The sequence below is a fragment of the Zingiber officinale genome, chromosome 3A, assembly GCF_018446385.1.
Source record: "Zingiber officinale cultivar Zhangliang chromosome 3A, Zo_v1.1, whole genome shotgun sequence".
NCBI lineage: Eukaryota > Viridiplantae > Streptophyta > Magnoliopsida > Zingiberales > Zingiberaceae > Zingiber > Zingiber officinale.
Window position 1 is genome coordinate 90,638,476 of NC_055990.1, and position 22,003 is coordinate 90,660,478.

Here is a 22,003-nt window from a genome sequence, read left to right on the forward strand (position 1 = left end):
CACAGGACTCATGTTCTCATCACTGGCCTCATCAGCAGCACTTCCAGGTCTTCATGGTTGTTTAGGGATTCTGGGAGGCATTTCAGTGGGCCACATGGTGTCGCAGTTGCCGGCAACCAGTGCAAAGCTTCGATATGGATTCAAAATGCAGCTGTAAATCCACTTCACTCTCATCTGGTAAGGTTGTTTCATTGTGGCTGGTACATCAATTACTTATTGCTATGAAAGGAGGTAATCATTTTTGAATTGGAATTTCTTTTTATTACAACCAATTTACCTTTTAATTTTTTATTTCATATAGGAATTTTTGTTCTTTTATCTATTGAAATGGGTTGTGCAAAATTAATTGATTTTTTTATTGCTTGGAATTTTTGTTCTTTTTTCATTACCTTGGTAATTGTAGTTGTCAATCATAGAATTGATGGATTGAAAGCACATGATAAATGCCAAATATGATAAATGCTTCGTCAATGATAACTCAAAGAACAAAGCCATTCTTAACTTTATGCTAATAAATTTGGCCACTAGATTGGATCCATGCCCTCGACATTAGCTAATATGTATTTTGAATGTGGTCTGAAACACAAGTGTGTGGGGAATAAGAAGGATAAATTGAAATTGAGAGTGCAGAATGGTTAACTAGTGTTTGTTGTGGCCTTGGGGTGTAGGTAACATGATCTTGCATAGCTATTTTAGAAGAAGAGAAGAATAGACAATCAATAAACTATAATAATAATAAAAGAGAAAGGATTTTTTTTTGGATCTTACTTGTCATTGTTGTAAAAGTTTGCATATTCCATGCTTTCAAACAAATAAAATATGATTCATACATTTAAGGATTGCCAAATGTGACAAATTGATGATCTTATGCAAGTATAAATAGATTCCATTGAATATGAATTGGTCTTGTCATGATAGGGAAGCATATAGTAATATAAATATACCTCATCAAATCTTTATGAACTGCATGTTTCTTATCATCTTTGCTATGATATATTTTGCATTGTCATGAGTGCAATATCAAGAGTAAAAATTGTTGCTCCTATTCTTCTTCTTTCAGTTATAATGCCTATATATGTTAAAATGCTTTTCTTTATTCATGTCTCTTTATGTTTGTTATAGATTAACACTTTCTTTGCATATATGCTTATTCATTCTATTATGATTATTACTTTGTAACAAATTAAAGGTGTCACCAGGAAGCCTATCCATCACGCTTTAATTATATCGCTCAAGGTGCTAGTATTATTCTTTCTAAAGGACATGTCAATTCAATCATTACTTCTCATTTTATACCCTTAAAATATCTAAATAACATTATGTTATATGCATTATTATCAACTTTCTATTAATAGGATTTATGTTCTAACAAACTATTATTGCTCCATTTATTTTTAGTTCGCTATTTCTTAAAGAACTTTTTTGAACATGATTTTTCTGAGCATCTACCAACATGCTGGAGTTTTTGCTTGAAGTTGATGGAAGAAGTTGAAGAGTTTGGCTTAAAGGTTTATCTTTCAGTTTTTAGGCCTTTTTCAAAGAGTTTACCTGTTAGAACATTTGCAAATTATTATTTCATTGCTTTAATTCTTCTATTTTGCCATTGCAATTTATCTAAAATGCCTTTTTGCCTTTTTATTTTTCCAAGAAAGTGTCAACACTTGATCTTTCTACCAACTTTTATGAGGAACAAATGCATGTTTATTTTGTTTATGTTGGTTGATAATGCTTTTAGCCGACGCTATCTAGTGAAATAAGACTTGTTGTTGTTGGTTGATTATGCTTTACTCCTGAGTATACGCAAATCATGTGTTTTCCTAATGTTAAAATGGCTTTCCAAGGAAGTATAACAATTAGTTAGAAAATTGAATTATATCACTATTATCAGATCTTAATTCTTGCAAGTGTGATTAGTCAATTCTTTGGGTTCAATGAATGACTATTAGGAAACAACTGTTTAGGATTCTTGAAAAAGGTTTGTTCGACCTTTGTGTGGTCATCTACATATTTTGGTCTATTCAATATAGATGGGTTATTCCATAGATAGGAGATCCACATTAGGACAATTGAATTTCATAATAGTTCAACTTTAGTGATAGTGTTTTGGACAGAATTGTAAGCTACAAATGTTGAGCGCTGTTAAGAATTCTAATAATTTACTCATTGAATAACTTCATTTCTTTGCTTTTTTGGTAATTAACTAGATTATAATCTGCTTCTAACCCAATGCATTTGAATCCTTCTTTCTTAGAATGGAAATCAAATTCCTCTTCGAACACTATTTTTATTGGCATTCGGAGGTTCATGCATTATGTGTAAGAGTATCTTTTAACTTAATTAGTTATTTTTGTCATGTAAACTTTGTGTTTTACAATTATGGAGATCCATGTTTGTTTTGTTTTCTCCCTCTTTTATGAGATTCTTTACATCATCTTGCTAACATCTTTTAGGTACAAGTGTTGAATTTGATATCTGCACTAATTAATCATGTTAGAGATAAGGTTTTGCCATATGCAAGTCAATTGTTCAATTTTTTCTGCAAGGTATAACTCTATATTATCCTCTTTATCCTATCAATCATATTCATTATCTCCTCCGTAAAGTTTTTTGTTCCCAGCATTGAGAGGGAAAATGAGATTAAACCAAATCATAAATCTTAGGTTGTTTGGTGCCGCTATGTTGAACATTTGCTTAATATTTCTTTCCTCTTCAAATTTCCTATCTTGGTGATTGATGGGTTAAGTTAATAAATATAAATGTGGTAGTCTAAAGTTAATGTTCAGGATTGTGATCAAGAATACAGGAAATCTTCTACAGTATGTATCCTCATTAAATTCATGCAATGTTCTAAGTTGAATCATCTTGACGTAGATTCTGTCATATCCTCCACAAAATGGAACATGCATCTTGTTTGTATTTTGGAACATGCATCCTGTTTGTATTTTGTTTACTGTAGTTGGATCCTTCAATGTGACCATTCTTTGTTTGATATGGATTGCTTTTACAACTTATCAGGCATATCAAGTGTCTACCAAGGAGAAGCGTCGTTCACAAATCGCTCAAGGTTCCATTTTAACATTCAAGATTATGAATGTTTCCTTCTCAAATTTTTATTTTTTATAATTTTTATATTGTAATCTCTTTGTTAGATCTTGTTTGGTTTATTATGTCTATTGAGCATAACGAATATATATTGTTGTTTATATTGCATATTTTTATAACTCTTGTAGACTTGATGAAACTAAAAGTGTAATATTTGAAAACTAAAAAGATTTGTATCTATATGTTATTAGTTAGTTCCAGCAAGTAGTAGATTGTAAGTGGCTACAAAACGTCGATATTTTGAATTTCTTCTAGTGTTTCACTTTTTCCTATTGTATCATTTTGATGCATGATATTGGCCACGTTATCACCTTTATCTGGAGGTATCGATTTAACTTCTCATCTATGTTCTCTCTTTTTCAGAATGACCATGATCCTTCTAAATTGGTGGCCGAGACACCATGCAAATTGCTTCGTTACTTGGTTTCTTACCCAGGTTGAGACTGACAACACCGTATGCTGATTATGAAGCATGCCATTGCTATTGCCAGCTTTTGGAGTAATTCATTTTGTGATGTTTAAGGGCCAGGCAATGCACCTAGTCTTGGATTAGGGAGATTTCCTCTTCATTAATGATTGATCTTCATCCTTGTTAAAAGGACAACCAACCTCTTGTTGTAGGCTGGTGATCTCATAGCAAGGCTTGATTTGGATGATCTATCTGCTATTAGAAGAGATGAACCATTTCATGGCACTTTTTTCTAAACTGGGTCCTCCAACTGTAGTTTCTAGCAAAGTTCACCAAAAATGTGTTGCAAGTTTAAATGCTGCACCAACTGTTCTTGCAGGATACTAACATAACATCAATGAAGTAAGCACCATTGTCAGGATTTTTTTTTTTTTTTGTTAATATCTTGCTCTTCTAAGTTGTATGCTGCTTGTTCTAAAAATTGGAACCTATTTTCTTCATGAGGTGTGTTACCAGTTGAATCTAACATAGGAGATATCCAATGTTTTTTATTCATTTCATGTTTGATAAGTCTAATTGAGTTTATATTTTTTGCTATATAACTAGGGAAATATAAAGTAACAAATATGCATTTTTGGGGGCCTGATTTTTTCTAAAAATGTTTTGTTAGTACCACCTGTAAATTATGGCCATTGGATTAGTTAGATTTTCTTTTTGGAACTTTTTTTTGTCAATCTAGTCGATTTCGGTGGAGTGATAATTCTCATGACTCAGTTCCTTTAGTTTTCATCCTCATTCAAGTTTTTTAAAAATCGGTTTCACTTATCTTGATTTTAACTTTTACTATTTCCTACTTGGTCAATTAGGTCTATTCTCACTGATCCATAATTTGTTGTGCCCTTTCAAGTAGCTAAACATAGTCCTACCATAAGACACCATTGGCAATTTCCCCCCTTATGTTTCATTTCACTTTTATTAAGAAGAGTAATTCTACATTCAGTTTGTAGGATATCCCAGTGGGGTGTATGCTATAACTCAAATATGATTAGGTTGTCCAAGATCATCTGGTTTGTTTGGATAATCCAGAGCTCCCATTCCTTCAATGCCAAGAAAGCATGTCTCAATTGGTAAATTGTAGCTTAGTGATATCTGAAGCAGTCCCATTATCCATTCTTTATGCTACCAAACCTATGAAATGGTTGACCCACTGCATATTGTATTGTGTAAATTTAATTGGAGATGAGATACAAGGAATATGATGAAGCAACTTTTGGGACAAATATGGAATTCCCTGCCAAGTGATTGAAGAACGTTCTAGAGGTTAGGTGGCCAAAGTTAAATTTCACTTAATTTGTTGATATTTTAGGAACAAAGTTGAATTTCTCTAGTATTCTTCTTGCAATCTCATCTCTCATCCTGCACTGAGAAAGAAAATGCTGCATAGGAGAGGCTTGTGAAGCCTCTGATGGGTCTTGTGAAGTCATATGAAGGTGGCAGAGAAAGGCATGCCTTTGTTATTGTGAGGTCTCTTTTCGAAGAGTATCTATCTGTCGAGGAATTATTTAGTGATAAAATTCAGGTAAATATTAGATAATAAAATATGTTTTGTTAAAAATTATCAAGTAGCATATATTTCATTAACAGACTCAGATTATAAGTTATTATATGGTAAAATGAACAATAGGTTACCATTTGGTATTCTCAAACTGACTCATTGACGTTTGTGGTTCATGACATCAAAATGTTTGCTTTGTGCGACCCTTATGTTAATTTTTATCTGAAAATTGTTCAATTCTTTTCTTTGTCTAGGCTGATTTCATAGAACTCGGGCTTCAACACAAGAAGGATCTTCTCCAAGTGGTAGACATGGTACTATCTCACTAGGTTTATGAATCACATTGTTGCTTCTGAAGTACTATAAAAGTTTTAATATTTGAACGACGTGCAATATCTTCTACTTTAAGGGTGTGAAAAATAAAAACAAGTTGATACTTCGACTCATGGAAGCATTGGTTTATCCCAACCTTGCTCCCTATCATGATCTGCTAATTCTTTTCTCTGCTCTTAATCATACAAGTTATTCTTAATGTTTATGTCTTAAGTAATATGAGTTGCTCTATTTGAAAGGGCATCCTTATTTAACGTGCTTGACATATGATACGGTGCATGATAGTAGGGTCGGATAGCTGACGTGGTCGGAAGTCAAGCCCACAAGGCGGTCAGACGTTAAGCCCACAAGACGGTCAAAAGTCAAGCCCACGTGGTGGTCAGAAGTCAAGCCCACGTGGCGGTCAGAAGTCAAGCCTACGTGGTGGTCAGAAGTCCGGCCTACGTGGTGGTCAGAAGTCCAGATTACAGGACGGTCCAGGTTAGACATAAGTGACATTCAGGGGTTAGGCCTATAAGGCGAGTAGGTAAGATGTATGATTCAGGACTTACGGGATACAGGTTAGGACTTACAGACATGCAGAACAGGATATACGGACCAGGACGTACAAGTCAGGATATACGGATCAGGTCATACAGGTCGGGATATGGGGACTAAGACATACGGGATATGTTGGTGCGGTAAGCACTAACGATTTAATCCAGGTTTTGATGAATGACAAATCAGGTTAAGTTAGTTTGTTGTTGTCTGACACTTTGATCGAGTGTGCAGGAGAAGTCCAGACAGGTCAACGGGCTGACCGGATGTCTGGCACGAAGCCCAGCTAGGTCGACGGGATGACCGGATAGCTGGCACGAAGTCCAACCGGGTCGACGGGCTGACCGGACGCTTAGGCACGAAGTCCAGCTAGGTCGACGGGCTGACCGGATAGCTGGCACGAAGTCCAGACGGGTCGACTGGCTGACCGGACGTCTGGCAGGTAAGTGAGGTAAGTCACTGGAGGGGAGTGACTACGAGGACGCGTTCCCGGGAAGGGAACATTAGGCGTCGATCCGGCTTAGATCCATTTCGGATATCTAAGTCGAGATCGTGACTAGATTCCGGTCTCGGAAAGACGGAATCTAAGTCATACTCTTTTCTATTACTTTGTTGAACTTTAATTTTGCTAACAATCTGTTTTACAGGATATATATTTGCCTCGGACTAACTCTATTTTGCAGGAGAAGGAATTTCTGGAAATAGGAGGTCCGGGCGCTCGGAAGGGATCCGGGCGCCCGAAGGTGAATTTTATCCAAGCCGAGTCGTCGCCAAGTGGAGTTCGCTGATTAGACCTGCCATGTCGCACCAGGGCGCCCGGAAGGGATCCAGGCGCCCGGAGCATCATATAAAAGAAGCCCCAGGGGTGGAGCTTCAATATCATCTCTGAACTCTTAGACTGCTTGCTCTGCTGCTCTGCGCTCCGACGACGCTAATGAAGCTCCTACAACGCGATCTTTTCTTTGTAGCTTTCCTTCTGTCGGTATAGCTTTGTTTTACTGTTTATTAGCATTTCTTGTACTGTCTTTGTACTTATCATATCGAATTGCTAGTAAATTTCCCAACGAAAGTACTCACGGAGTACGGGCCTTCGAGTAGGAGTCATCACAGGCTCCGAACGAAGTAAAAAACACCGTGTTCATTTGTCTTATTTTTTTATTATTTCGCTGCGCTTAACTCTTTTTAACGCTATTTTTCGAATCGATATTCACCCCCCCTCTATCGACGTTTCACGATCCAACAAGTGGTATCAGAGCAGGTACCGCTCTGATTTGGTGCAACCACCAATCAGACAGGGGGTGAAAAATTAACCTTTATTTTTTGTTTCATTTTTTTTTTACGTTTAATTCCAATCTGGTATTATTACCTAATTTGGAAATTTTTTCGTTGCAATTAAGTCTAAATTGGTGCAACACCAATTTAGATACATCTATTATTTTTTTCCCGCACTACTAATCCAAGATCAATTCTTGGGATATTTTTTTTTGTTTACTTGTGTACAGGATGTCTCAACTAGAAGGCTTTAGCACAGTACGTCCTCCCCTATTCAACGGGGATGACTTCTCGTACTGGAAGAAAAGAATGGAGGTGTGTACCTAAAGACGGATTACGATCAATGGTTCAGCATTATAAAGGCCTACTGAGCTCCAACCGACAACTCCAGAAATCCACTAGACACGGAACAGTGGACTCCGGACATGAGGAAAAAGGCGTCGACAGAAAACAAAGCAATCAATACGCTACACTGCGGCCTAACACGAGAAGAGCTGAACCGGGTCGGACCGCATCAGAATGCTAAAGAACTATGGGACAAATTGATTGAGCTGCACGAAGGAACAAGCGACGCAAAGGTAACAAAAAGAGATTTACTTTTAAATAAAATATTTAATATAAAAATACAGGAAGGGGAAACGGCAAGTCAACTGCACGCGAGGATCATGGACATCCTCAACGGACTACACGCGATAGGTCACCAGATGGAAAACAGAGATTTAATCAGGTACGCACTAAATGTTTTTCCACGTAATAGTTTGTGGGCATCGATCGTAGATGCCTACAAAATTTTTAAAAATCTATCTAAGTTAAAATTAGACGAGCTTTTTTGTGAGTTAGAATTACATGAACAAACTAATGCTGGAGCCGAGAAAGGTATTGCTTTATTTGCAGGCTCATCCAAAGAAAAGAAGAGCAAGTTTGAATCTGAAGAAGACTCCGGTCAAGATTCCGAAGATGAAGAATACCTGGTGAACTTGGTAAGAAAAATGTTCACCAGGAGAAAAAGGAGCTTCAGCAAGAAGGACGTTTAAAAGATCAGTTCTCCCACGGAACAAAAGAATGTGACTTGTTTCGGATGCAACAAAAAGGGGCACTACAAGAACGAATGCCCAAGACTGAAATTCGACAAACCAAAGTCAACCAAAAAGAAGGCCCTCAAAGCAACTTGGGACGACTCCTCCTCGGATGAATCGGAGGTAGAAGAGCAGAAGCACCAGAGCCATCTCGTGCTGATGGCCCGCGAAGCTGAAACGGAAGACGGGTCCGAACCCGAATCAAGCCACGAGTCCGTACTCGTTTCCGAAGGCCCGGATGAGGTATATTTAAATTTAAACAAAAAGTTTTTTAAAATTATTTCCTGCTTAAATAGTAAATTAGTTAAAATAGAAAATGAAAACAAGTCACTACTTGAGGAAAATCAAAACCTCAAGGAACAAATCAAAAATTCAAATCCAACTCAAGATCTAACACTTGAAGAGAATTCATCATTAAAATTAGAAATTAATAAGTTAAAAGAAATGCTAGAAAAATTCACAACAAGATCAAAAAATCTAGACTTAATCCTGAATAATCAAAAGGCGTGTTATAATAAAACCGGAGCTCCCTATAAATAGGGGGCAGCAGGCGCCCCCAACAATTGCCCCAAACATTTTCACTTCCACCAAGGTTCTATCTGAACCTCAGTGCGAGAGTGATCTAAAATTAAATTTTTTAGCAGTGAAGGCGCTGCTGCGACTCAACCGAGGTCGTCAGTTCTATAGTTTACGATGGCTCCTCGGTAAATTTTTTTTCTTGTCTTGGAATTCTTTAAATTTGTCTTGATATCTTCCCTTAGAATATCTCTTTTATATACAGTAGGAAATGAAAGAATACTGGTGCTGGGCCCTCTAATGCTAGTTCTGACCCTAGGTTTCCCACAGATGAACTTAGAATCAAGTTTGAGTCAACTATTTATATGGCCATTAGGACTAAATGTATAGATAGAACATTCTTCCTAATTTCGTGTGCTCCCGTTATGGAGGTTATAAACCACTATAACTTACGGAACCTTGTTGAATGTACTAGTCCGGTAAACATAAGTCTGTGTGCTGAATTTTACAACAACTTAGTGAAAGTAGACGACCTTACCTATACTACTAGGGCAGCAGGTATTGATATCACGCTATCCCCTACGACGATCCGGGAGTTTTTAGGGTTACGTCCATCCACTTGTTCCTTTTTGTGCTATCCTCCCAGGGATCTACCATTCTGAGATCCCTACTCACATATCACTCTTGATACGATTTATTCATATTTTTTTGGGGGAGAGCGAGTACTCACTGTGACCCAGTTTAGGTCGGTAGAACTTCGAGTCCAGGACTACGCTCTTTATAGGGTCTTAGTCTTCTGCATTTTACCACTGACCACACGTGACATCGCCGTGATGCGCCCATTCCACTCATTTCTACTTTATGCCCTAAGTCATAGGTTAGATATTGACATCAGCCTACATATCTTCTCCACCATTATCTACTCTGCTGGATACGTGACTAATAGACGAGTCCACATGCCTTACTGTCACATTCTGACAACATATATGTCCTCGTTGGACATTGATGTCACTAGAGGAGATATTCGCTATATGACTGAGTTTGACGTTATAGCAGCTAGGAACTTCTCTCTAGCTAGTATCCACATAGATGAGGGCGACGGTACAATGTCTTGGCGGAGGGGGGCACAACACCAGCACGATCCAGACGCACAGGGGGAGGCCGAGCAGGATGAGTTCATGCTTGCACTATTTCCGGAGGAGGCCGCTCCAGCTCCACCACCACCCCCAGCTCGAGCACCACATCACGCTCCTCGCACTCTAGCCGACCGTATGACCGGACTAGAGAGAGCTATGGCGAGTCTCCAGCAGGAGAACTCTGACTTCCAGCGTGACATGCGACAAGAGGTCTCCGAGTTACGAGCTGACGGGCAGACCCGACACACTGAGCTGATTACACTACTCCGTTCCTTGGGATCTGGACCACCCCCTTCCTTATCTTAGTAGCTCTAGTTATAACACACTTCAGTTATCTACATCACTTGTAGAATACTTTTGATCTATCTAGTGTTCTTTCTGATATGGATCGATTATGTTCGATCTTAATAGACTAGGAGTTTCACATTTCAAAAATATTTTCAAAAATAGTTATTCTCAAATTATAGGTTAAAACATGTTTCATTTTCAAAACTTTCCTATTTTTTAGCCTTTTTAAAAATATTTTTAGCCTTAGCCTAGTTCAAAATCCTTAGAAAGCATGTACCCATGGACTAGTTTTGAGCATCTCACCAAAACCCTAGGCTTACCTTGCTTGTGTTTGACGAACATAGAAAGGGGTGAGATGTATAGGCCACTTGCCTAAGACTTAAGATGTTTATTTTAGTGCATCGATATAAGTCTGGGCGTTAAATACAAAATATACATTAATCAAGTTAAGGTTGAACTTAACTTGACTAACTAAGTGAAAACTGCTATCTTTTGATAGTCAGTCAGTAACTACCTGGTTAGACATTTGATTTAATGTCAGGTTTAGGGGGAGAAATAAAACTAATTCAGTTTTTCAAATTGAATTTTAAACTTAATTTTGAAAATCAAAGTTTAAAATCAACTTGTTTAAAATTGTGAAAGTTTTTTTTAAAAAAAAAATCACAAACTTTTTTATCCTTTTTACTTAGTCTGTGAAAACTAACCCTTATAAAACTAAGTTGTTTTAAGAATTGGGCTTTATTTTTTATTTTTAGATTTAACTTAGTTTTGAAAATTGATTTTAAAAATCTAGTTCTTAAAAATTTGATTTATTCTTAAAAATAAATGTCAGTCAGTTTTGAAAAATAGATTTTTTTTCAAACTTAGTTTTGGGTACTTGAATTTTTAAACTTTAACCTTAAAACTATACTTAAAAAATTAGCTATTTTTCAAAGTTACTAAGTTATAAATCAGCTATTTTTTAAGACTTAGTTTTTTTAAGAGGTAAAGGTAAAACTATCTTTTAAACTCCCCTAGGCTAACTTGACATTTTTTTTACCTTGTCTGTATCTATGATTACTTAACATTAGTTCTTTTGATGAATGACAAAGGGGGAGGGTTAGGTGGTTAAGTTAGCTAACCAAACTGAAAATACAAACTAACTTAAAAACCACATAAATGCATGTTGTTTCTTGCATAAGTTTTCATTAACATAACCAGGTTGTCATTTCATCAAAAAGGGGGAGATTGTTGGTGCGGTTAGCACTAACGATTTAACCCAGGTTTTGATGAATGACAAATCAGGTTAAGTTAGTTTGTTGTTGTCTGACACTTTGATCGAGTGTGCAAGAGAAGTCCAGACAGGTCGATGGGCTGACCGGATGTCTGGAACGAAGCCCAGCTAGGTCGACGGGCTGACCGGATAGATGGCACAAAGTCCAAGCGGGTCGACGGGCTGACCGGACGCTTAGGCACGAAGTCCAACTAGGTTGACGGGCTGACCGAATAGCTGGCACGAAGTCCAGACGGGTGGACGGGTTGACCAGACGTCTGGCAGGTAAGTGAGGTAAGTCACTGGAGGGGAGTGACTGCGAGGACGCGTTCCCGGGAAGGGAACATTAGGCGTCGATCCGGCTTAGATCCATTTCGGATATCTAAGTCGAGATCGTGACTAGATTCCGGTCTCGGAAAGACGGAATCTAAGTCATACTCTTTTCTATTACTTTGTTGAACTTTAATTTTGCTAACAATCTGTTTTACAGGATATATATTTGCCTTGGACTAACTCTATGTTGCAGGAGAAGGAATTTCTAGAAATAGGAGGTCCGGGCGCCCGGAGGTGAATTTTATCCAAGCCGAGTCGTCGCCACGTGGAGTTCGCTGATTAGACCTGCCATGTCACACCAGGGCGCCCGGAGCAGCATATAAAAGAAGCCCTAGGGGTGGAGCTTCAATATCATCTCAGAACTCTTAGACTGCTTGCTCTGCTGCTCTGCGCTCCGACGACGCTAACGAAGCTCCGACAACGTGATCTTTTCTTTGTAGCTTTCCTTCTGTCGGTATAGCTTTGTTTTACTGTTTATTATCATTTCTTGTACTGTCTTTATACTTATCATATCAAATTTCTAGTAAATTGCCCAACGAAAGTACTCACGGAGTACGGGCCTTCGAGTAGGAGTCGTCACAGGCTCCGAATGAAGTAAAAAACACCGTGTTCATTTGTTTTATTTTTTTATTATTCCGCTGCACTTAACTCTTTTTAACGCTATTTTTCGAATCGATATTCACCCCCCCCTCTATCGATGTTTCACGATCCAACAGGATACAGGTCAGGACTTACAAACATGCAGAACAGGATATACGGACCAGGACGTACAGGTCGAGATATACGGACCAGGTCGTACAGGTCGGGATATGTGGACTAAGGATTACGGTTCAGGATTTACAGGACGAGACATGCAGAACAGGAAATGTGAGCCAAGACATACGATTTAAGACTTACGGGATACAGGTAAGGACTTACAGACATGCAGAATAGGATATACGGACCAGGACGTACAGGCTGGGATATACGGACCAGGTCGTACAGGTCGGGATATGCGAACTAAGGTTTACAGGTCAGGATTTACAGGATGAGACTGGCAGAACAAGAAATGAGGGCCAAGACATACGATTCAGGACTTACGGGATACAGGTCAAGACTTACAAACATGCAAAACAGGATATACGAACCAGGACGTACAGGTTGGGATATACAGACCAGGTCCTACAGGTCGAGATATGCGGACTAAGGCTTATAGGTCATGATTTACAGGACGAGACATGCAGAACAGGAAATGAGGGCCAAGACATACGATTTAGGACGTACAGGATAAAATACGGAGCAGGGCTATGTATACGGGATGAGACTTGAGGAACGACAAGCGAAGGCCTCGATTGGCAGGCCGGTGGGCGCAGGTCTGGATCTACCAGGAGGGACTGAATGACAAATACCCGTCAGACGTACATATCTGGATTTACGGGACAACAAACACAAGCCAGGGAATGTGCCAGGGAATGCAGGTTTGTGCCTACAAGTCAAGATTTGCAGGTATGAGGACCCAGTCTAAGGTTAACAGACCAGGCCGAGCATACACTATACGACAATCAAGCCAGGGAATCGTAACAACCTGTCAGAGAATAATCATCGCACGTCAGGAAATATGCTAACGGTCTAGGGTTCATTGTCCACCGATCCCTCCTTAGACCTATAGAAAGATGTCATGTGTCATTCACCGCCAGACAAATCCAGACACCCGACATTCCCTGACACTCGTCAGACTTCAGAAGTACCATATAAAAAGGGAGGCTTTGTCTCTACATAGGTACGCTCACTCATCTTTTCACATTTCGTCCTTTACTTTTCGTCTTTTCACTGTGCTTCTGGGGAAAAAAGTACCTGACTTGAGTGTCGGAGGGCCTGACCCAGGGACTTTTTTTTCTGGTTTTTGGTCTCTAATGACCTGGGTGCTTGTCTGAGTGTGTGCAGAACCCTCGCCTCATCATCCCAGTCATCACCCCTCGTCATCCACTCGTGGGAACCTTTCCAAGAGGTACCAGATCAACTAGGCGTCTCCGCGACTTTTCGTCAACAGCGAGGACAACGCGGTCAGCCACTGTCCGACTCAGCTTCCGGACGGGATCAAATTTGATGCCGTATGTGGGAACACATCTACCTGTTCCAGAACGTGAAGATGGAGGATTCTGGTAGAATCAACGTAACCATGACAGTTGGAGAATATGAACTATCCAAAGAAGTCAAGAAGCGGGCGGCCTCCGAAAAGCAAACTACCACCTCCCGAATGCGAAAGTTGTCAGAAGCTTCCAAAGAGTCGACCCATGCCTCGGATCGAGGTTCTAAGAGGAAGCAACCCATGGAATTTCCCCCGACCTTCTACAGGGAGCCTGGCCAAGGTTATTATCAGCCAGAGCCGGGATGCTAAAGCCACAAGGAGCAACAATAAGTTTCTATGGCAGAAAGCTCTCTGCCTAAGGATTCGAAAAGGGGAAAGGCTACTATCCTCCGTGAAGAACGTCGGGTGGAGCCAGAAGAAAAAGTGCCCTTCTCCTCCAAAATATTTGAGGGAAAGCTGCCAAAAGGATACATGCCCCCAGCTATTGGGGAATATGAGATGACAGCAAAGATCCTGAAGATCACCTCCGCAAGTTTAGAAATGCGGCCTTGCTACATCAGTAAAGTGATGCCGTTAAATGCCGGTATTCTTGAATACCCTATCAGGCTTTGCCTAGAAGTGGTTCGATGGACTGCTGCACGGGTCCATGAGTTGTTTCTTAGATTTCAAGACTGCATTCCTGCATCACTTCGCCATCAACAGGAAATATCAAAAGACTGACCACTGCCTGTTTGCTCTCAAGCAGAGGTGCTCGGAACCGTTAAGAAGCTATATCAAACATTTCAATCAAGTAGCTCAGGACGTCCCCACAGCCACATTAGAAATACTCATGAATGTCTTCTCTCATGATTTGACAGAGGGCGAATTCTTTAGGGACCTCATTAGAAATCCCGTAAGGAATTTTGATGAGATGCTAGAGAAAGTCGCTAGCTACATCAATGTGGAGGAAGCACAGGCGGCTCGAAGGAAGGCAGACAAACCACCCTCCTCTGCCAATAAGTTGGAGAGAAGAGTACCCCAACCGTCTGCTCAACCTCTCCCATGCTCTCGGGATGCTCGACCTACCTTCCACCCCGGTTAGGATGTTCGACCGATCCCGCGCATAGCTGCAGTCCATGCCCCCCGACCTGGGTCTTGGGGGTCGCGCTATTGCACTTATCATCGGTCACACACGCATGCCACTAGCGATTGTTTTCAATTCGCCTGAGATTCTCGTCGTGCTACTGAGTTGGGCCTGCCACCCCCGAGCTAGTTCCTCAGGTTTAAAGATTGAAGGAGGAGTGGCGCGAGGCAGCGGGACAGACAAGCAGACCCAGGGCAGATCAGGGGGGCCCGGTGTGCAGCAACAAGGACACACCGGGGAGCAAGGAGAAGCTCGCGAAGCTAAGAATAGGGGCAATGTGGCCATCCAGGACATAGGCATGATCTCTGGAGGGTCTACTGATGGAGATTCAGGTAGGGCGCGCAAATCCCACAAACGCCGGTTGGAGATTCACGCTGTTGGATGCAGTCAGGAGTAGGCTACTGGCCCTGTCATCAGCTTCAGACCACAAGACTTGGAGGGACTGGAGCTGCCTCATGATGATGCCCTCATCATCAAAGTCATCATAGCCAATAGCCGCGTGGCCAGGGTCTTCGTTGACACCGGGAGATCTATCAACGTATTGTTTAGGACTGCTTTTGAAGAAATGCAGATCGACGCCAGCAAGCTCCAGCCGGTGGCTACTTCTTGATATGGTTTTACTGGTAACGAGGTAAAACCCATGGGCCAGATCAAGTTAGCCATATCTTTGGGAAGCGAACCATTAGTAAGAACCAGAAGGAGCACCTTCATTGTGGTAGATTCGCCCTCTTCTTACCACGTCATTTTGGGTCGGCCAGCTCTTCATGAATTCCGAGTTGCTGTCTTTACCTTCTACTAGAAAATCAAGTTCCCCGTGGGAGAGCAGGTCGGGGAAGTTAAAGGAGAACAACAAGTTTCTCGATGATGTTATATTGACATGGTCAAAGTGGAGGCTCGCAAGGCGCAAAGGACTCAGGACGGGGCCATGCATGCCATTCGAGAAGAACCTATGCCTATGGCGGAAGAGCCCATCCCCTGGGAGGAAGTCCAGCTATATCCTGAGCGCCCGGAGAGTCTCACTCGTATAGCCGGTGACCTGTCGCTCGAACTTAAAGAAGAATTGATCTAGTGCCTGACCTGCAATAGAGATGTCTTCGCTTGGTCTGTGGCAGAATTATGGTTAGGCCCGAAAAAGCAGAGCACAAGTTACATCTCTTGCCCGACGCCCGACCGGTCAAGCAGGAGAAGCGGAATTTCTTGATCGACAAAATAAAATTATCCGAGTTGAAGTGGATCAGCTCAGGAAAGTGGGTCACGTTAGAGAAGTACAATTCCCATCCTGGCTCTCTAATGTGGTCTTGGTGGCGAAATCCAACAATAAGTGGAAAGTTTGCATAGACTTCCGGGATCTCAATCGTGCCAGTCCTAAAGATTATTATCCTCTTCTCAGAATTGACCAGCCGATAGATTCAACCACCGCCTGTGAGAGGATTTGCATGCTGGATGCTTATCAGGGGTACCATCAGATCCCCCTGGCCCTAGAGGATCAGGAGAAGGTCAGTTTTATTACGGTTGATGGTGCTTTCTGCTACACTATCATGTCTTTCGTACTCAGGAATGTTGGAGCTACATACCAAAGGATGATGGATAAAATTTTCTGGGAGCAGATCGGGCGTAATGTGGAAGTCTATGTAGACGATATACTCATCAAATCCCCTTTAGCCACAAACCTGATAGCCGACGTGGAGGAGACCTGCGGCACCCTCCAACAGTATGGGTTAAAATTAAATCCCTTGAAGTGTCTGTTCGGAGCCAAAGGAGGAAAATTCTTGGAATACTTGATGACAAAGCGGGGAATTGAAGCTAACCCTGAGAAGGTCCAAGCACTCCGGGACATGAAGGCTCCCCAAAACCTGAAGGAGGCTCAGAAGTTGGTGGGTAGGATAACAGTCTTGTCCAGATTTATCTCCCAATCAGCAGACAAAGTGGCATCCTTCTTTAAAGTGCTCAGGAAAGCTTCCAAATTCCAGTGGGACGAGGAATGCACGCGAGCTTTTGAAGAGCTAAAAAAGTATTTGGAGACTTTACCTTCTTTATTCAAGCCTATTACAGGAGAGCCATTCTGGGTCTACCTGTCAGCCACCCCTAAGGCCGTGGGGGCAGTGCTGGTAAAAGAACAAGACAATGTACAGCGACCAGTGTACTTTTTTAGTCATCTACTGAAGGGGCTGAGTCTAGATACACAACTCTGGAAAAGTTGGTTTACGGACTGGTGCTCATGGCTCGGCATCTAAGGCCTTATTTTCTAGCATATCCCATCACGGTCTTGACCAATAGCACCATGGGTAAAGCCCTTACCAATGTAGAGGTTGCTGGCCGGCTTATCAAGTGGGTGATAGAATTGGGAGAGTATAATATAGTTTATCAACCTCGCACGACTATTAAAGCGCAGGCCTTGGCTGATTTCTTGATCGAGATTCATCAAACTGGTTCAGAAGAAATTTGGAAGGTATATGTAGATGGATTGGCCACACAACAGGGAAGTGGCGTCGGAATTCTTCTGATATCCCCCCCAAGAAGACATCTTGTAGCTAGCCGTGCGGTTGAACTTCAGAGCCACTAACAACGAGCACTATAACAAAAACCCTCATAGACATCGGTTTTCCACCGATGTCTATTACATTTTCGACCGATGTCTATGAAGGTGATGTAAAAGGTCTACCATTTTAGACATCGGGTTAAAACCGGTGTAGTATCACTTAACGACATCGGGTGTAAAACCTATGTAATATTATATGTTAATAACACCAGTTTTGGCAACGGAATACGACCGATGTAATATTAGTTAATGACACCGATTTTGCAACGGTGGAAAATCGATGTAATATCAATATTTTTTAACGACACAAATCCGATTTCCGAAATAGTGAAAAACCAATATTATCACCAAGCAAATCATAAAATTAAATTAATATTATTAATTCACTAACAAAATCACAAATAAAAATGCACTGATGTATCTAAACACACCAAGTCAATATCCATATAACCAACACATAAATATTCTTCTTACAATATAAAAAGATAATAGATATTGTGCACATCAAGTCGGTATCCACAAATTACACATAACTGTTCTTCTTACAACATCAAAAGGTAATAGATAGTACACAAATATGTTTCTTACTGGTGCCAACATTATCCTTCTTGCTTTGTGCATAGTAGCTAAGTTTACTTGTGAAGCTAAACCGGGCACAGATAATCCTCCAGAACTAATGCTTCTTCCCATGTTACCACTCACTGCCAACAATGTCGCCTACAGAGCTTGTAAGTCTTGGCCCTACATTACCCAATACTGGAGAAACTCCCAAACTAGGAACAGAACTACGATTCCCAGAAGCTGAACTTGAGGAAATACCGGTTATTGACCCAGTGACTCCATTAATATTACTACTACTAAAAGCATGATTTCCAACAACATTAATACCCCCTCTATTTGTGACACCAGAGCCATGAGGCATCTGCATGAAAAAAAATCCAGAATCAATACTATAAAACACATTCAAAGGACCATACGATGCAGTGAAGTAATGTGGAAATAAACTCATGCCAGACCTGAGATAATGCAACCAAAAGATTGTTTGATGAGAACCATCCACTAGGAATGCTTCCTCCTGGTTGCTGAACACCACCTGATGGTACAACACCCATTGCGGCCTCTCTGGATGCAAGCGAACCAGGCACATTTGGCAGGTTGAAGCTTCCATGAATATTATGCAATCCTTGAAGACCACCTATTTTTTTACAAACCGTAATCAAAATTCCACATACAAGCAAAATTTCATATGAATATGTTAATAAAGTTTATGTAGGAATGTCTAACCAGAAGCATGGAACCCAGGCACTGCCGCAGACTGGCCAGAAAACAATGTGGTATAGGGTCGGCCTGAGGAGTTCGCAAGATTAGATGTTGAACCATTAAGAGTTGACTGTACCAAGAGACCCAGTGATTTGATCAGCAAAAGCAAGACTAGTAAAAGCACAGGGCATGGGCTAGGTGCTAACAAACTTGGTATGCTAACCAACAAGAAAGAAACAACCGCGTCAAGTTAGTATTTACATAAACTGTATTGAACATCTACACCAAACAACAAAAGCTACTCATCTCTAACAATTGAAACTCAGCTAAGAATAAGGGATTATATTATTACTACCAAGAGTAAAATTACATCAGATACAAATCCCATACATAAAATAACAGATAGGCAATTTGGGATGAATATTGAAGTCTATAACTATTTATTCTACTTCTCTCCATCAAGCTAGAACATAATGGAGCATAGACATTGATGGTGCTTAGTTTGTCAAGTTGTACTCAATAAAGATTTGATTATCAATTTAGTAACCTTGTGATTACTTAAACCATGCTCTAAAAATTTGTTTGACAGCATAGATAACTTTCTTAAACATTCTAAAAAATTTCAAGTTTACAATGGAAATAACGCTCTAACAATTCACAGAACCTAAACATTCTAAAAACACTAAATCTAAGAATTTATTTGTGGTAAAGAATCTAAGCTTGCTGCACATGAAATGTAATGAATTTGGAATGCAAATGCTAAACACACTAGGAGTTGAAGTCTTATGAAAGGTCATGTGCAAGAAAAGGTGAGGAGGGCCCCCTGAGTTTTAATCTTAACAACTTAGCATCTAATATTTGGACGTTAAATTTAATGCAGGCTGATGACTTTGACTCTGAAATCTACAATATCCACAGTTCACACATGATTATAGTACACTCCTCTTCATAGCAAACAACACAGAGTAGGAATCTACTACTCTGAAGGATCAAATGAGTTGTTGCTCAAGCCCCTGTAAATGAAATCAGGTATACATAATCTCCCATTTCACCAAATGGAAAATCAAGCTAGTCCTGAAATGGCTTATTCTCACATATTGTAGAGGGCATGCATTCCAGTAATATTTGGTATCATTCCTGTTAGCTCGTTGTTTGCAAAGTTTCTAGGACAAAGGCAAGTAAGGATCAATTTCTCAAGCTCAGAAGTTATTTGATCTCATTGATTCCAGAAATCACTTACAGCACTTTGAGTCTTGTCAGATTGCTGATACATTGAGGAACTGGTCCAATCAAATTATTGCTGTCTAGCCGTCTAAGAAAAGCGCAAGAAAGATATAAACAAACAGTTTGATGAAAAGGAAATTAATAGCAAGCACTCACAAAACTTCGAGTTTCTGAAGAAGTCCAATTGATTCTGGAATAACCCCAGAAAGGTTATTGCTGTCAAGCAGTCTGAATGCAAACAAGAAGTTAGTATGCAGAGAGCCTATTACAAGGAAGCTTCAAGTGGCAATAGAGCTGATATATCTTATATATGTTTAACATTCATGCTAGAGCTGAAAAGGCTCAGTGGAATTGGACCTGAGAGATGATTCTTGTTCAAGTGTCTGATAAGAACATATTTCATCATCGTTAATTCTTCACCACGTAAGTTTTTATTTGATCATGCATGGAAAACTGAGGTGATTGTTTGCCAGGTCTAGCCATACGAGGTCGGCGAGCCTACCCAGGGATGTAGGTATTCTACTCGTAAAATGGTTTGCATTTAATGATCTGTGACACAGGTTGAGGTGGGAATCATCAGACTCTTGTTCCTCAGCTAGCAAAAATAGTAAGACAGTGGAAATTATATCCTTACAAGGTCTGGAGCTGGGATAGATTGCCTAGTTCAACAAGAATAGTACCATTGAACTTGCAACCAATCAATATCCTGAGAAGCAGTTCAGAGAGCATCTAGGTTATGTTTGTAGTTGAGCACTATAATTCAAGAAATGAATGATGAGATGGAGAAGTTGCTGATGGACTCACAGAGTCTGGAGCTTCTTCAAATTTCCAATACTAGGTGGAAGTTGGCCGTTGAGATATTTGTTATTGGAAAAGTCTCTGAATCAATTGGTGGCACAATCCACAAACTTGAGGTTCAGAAACTAAAACTTATGGCAAGTATTTGAAGGATTGGATTTAGTATACTAAACTTACATGAGCTGCAATTCAGTAAGATCTCCTGTAGCATTACTTAGTGTACCCCATGTTGAATAGCTTCCTGAAAGAGAAAATAGATGAATTGAAATTCTACCAGTTTATTAAAATTTCAGCACAGTTTGAGATAAACTCACAGCTCTGTGACCCTTATTGAGTTGCTACAATTAACTCCATCCCAATTACCACACGGATCATCTGAGTGCCTCCAACTCGAAGGTCCATTTTTCCATTCACCAGAAAGAGATCTGAGAGCATAGACTGCCATATTTTAGGGTTGATAGTTAGTTCATCAGCAGATTCATGGCAACAACTCTTTTCTTCTCCTTAAACTGTGCTAATTCGTTTCGTAGAATCGGGAAAAGAAAAAAGAACAGTACCATCCTGTGGATCCGTGCTACAGGGGCCAAGTTGCTGATCAAGCAGCCACATGAACAGCAGAAGCAAGAATTTTGTACAAGCGATGATTGCAACAAAGAGAGACTAAGTTTTTGTTTACTTCTTTCCTTTTTAGATTCTGCAAGCAATCATAAAACATAAGCCCATTAAGATCTCAAACCTCTCTAGAGCCGAAAGTACTTCTTGAGCATGAGATGAAGAAAAATTTTAGGGGCTTGAAGAAGCACGGAGACAGAAAACTTGTCCAATTGTGAATACTGAAGACACCATATGATTGGCCAAGACATTATTAGGAGACATTATTAGGCCTCGAGACACTACTCTGGTACTCCAAACACTCTTGTCCACCTAAAGAAGCAACTATCACAAGTAACACAAAAGGAACCAAATGAGAGATACAAACAAAAAGGACAACAAGAACAAGAGAATCCACTCAGAAGTCAGAACCAAGCGCGAAATGCAGAAAAATTCTAACAAATCAGAGGTGTTGCATAATTGCTGAAAAAAGAACAGAGGTGCTGCATAATTGCTGAAAAAAAGAGTAATTATGCAGAGAGGAAAGGGAAAGGATGGAGTGCGAACCGATGGTGGGAGAGAGGTCGGCCA

The 22,003-nt window shown here is 40.3% G+C and overlaps 1 protein-coding gene and 2 long non-coding RNA genes across 3 annotated transcripts; all 3 read right to left on the bottom strand.

Moving 5' to 3' along the window:
• Positions 1-18,230: 18,230 nt before the first annotated feature.
• Positions 18,231-18,735, bottom strand: LOC122050513 (probable NOT transcription complex subunit VIP2). Its single transcript, XM_042611406.1, has 2 exons — positions 18,556-18,735; positions 18,231-18,461 (listed from the first exon to the last, which is right to left on the bottom strand). The coding sequence occupies exons 1-2, from the start codon at positions 18,649-18,651 to the stop codon at positions 18,231-18,233; spliced, it is 327 nt and encodes a 108-aa protein (XP_042467340.1). The 5' UTR covers positions 18,652-18,735.
• A 1,178-nt stretch (positions 18,736-19,913) lies between these two features.
• Positions 19,914-20,240, bottom strand: LOC122052038. Its single transcript, XR_006131737.1, has 3 exons — positions 20,180-20,240; positions 20,040-20,111; positions 19,914-19,962 (listed from the first exon to the last, which is right to left on the bottom strand). It is a non-coding gene; the product is annotated as an uncharacterized LOC122052038 (long non-coding RNA).
• Positions 20,241-21,044: 804 nt separating this feature from the next.
• Positions 21,045-21,454, bottom strand: LOC122052037. The gene is made up of 3 exons (XR_006131736.1): positions 21,379-21,454; positions 21,136-21,259; positions 21,045-21,062 (listed from the first exon to the last, which is right to left on the bottom strand). It is a non-coding gene; the product is annotated as an uncharacterized LOC122052037 (long non-coding RNA).
• Positions 21,455-22,003: the final 549 nt, after the last annotated feature.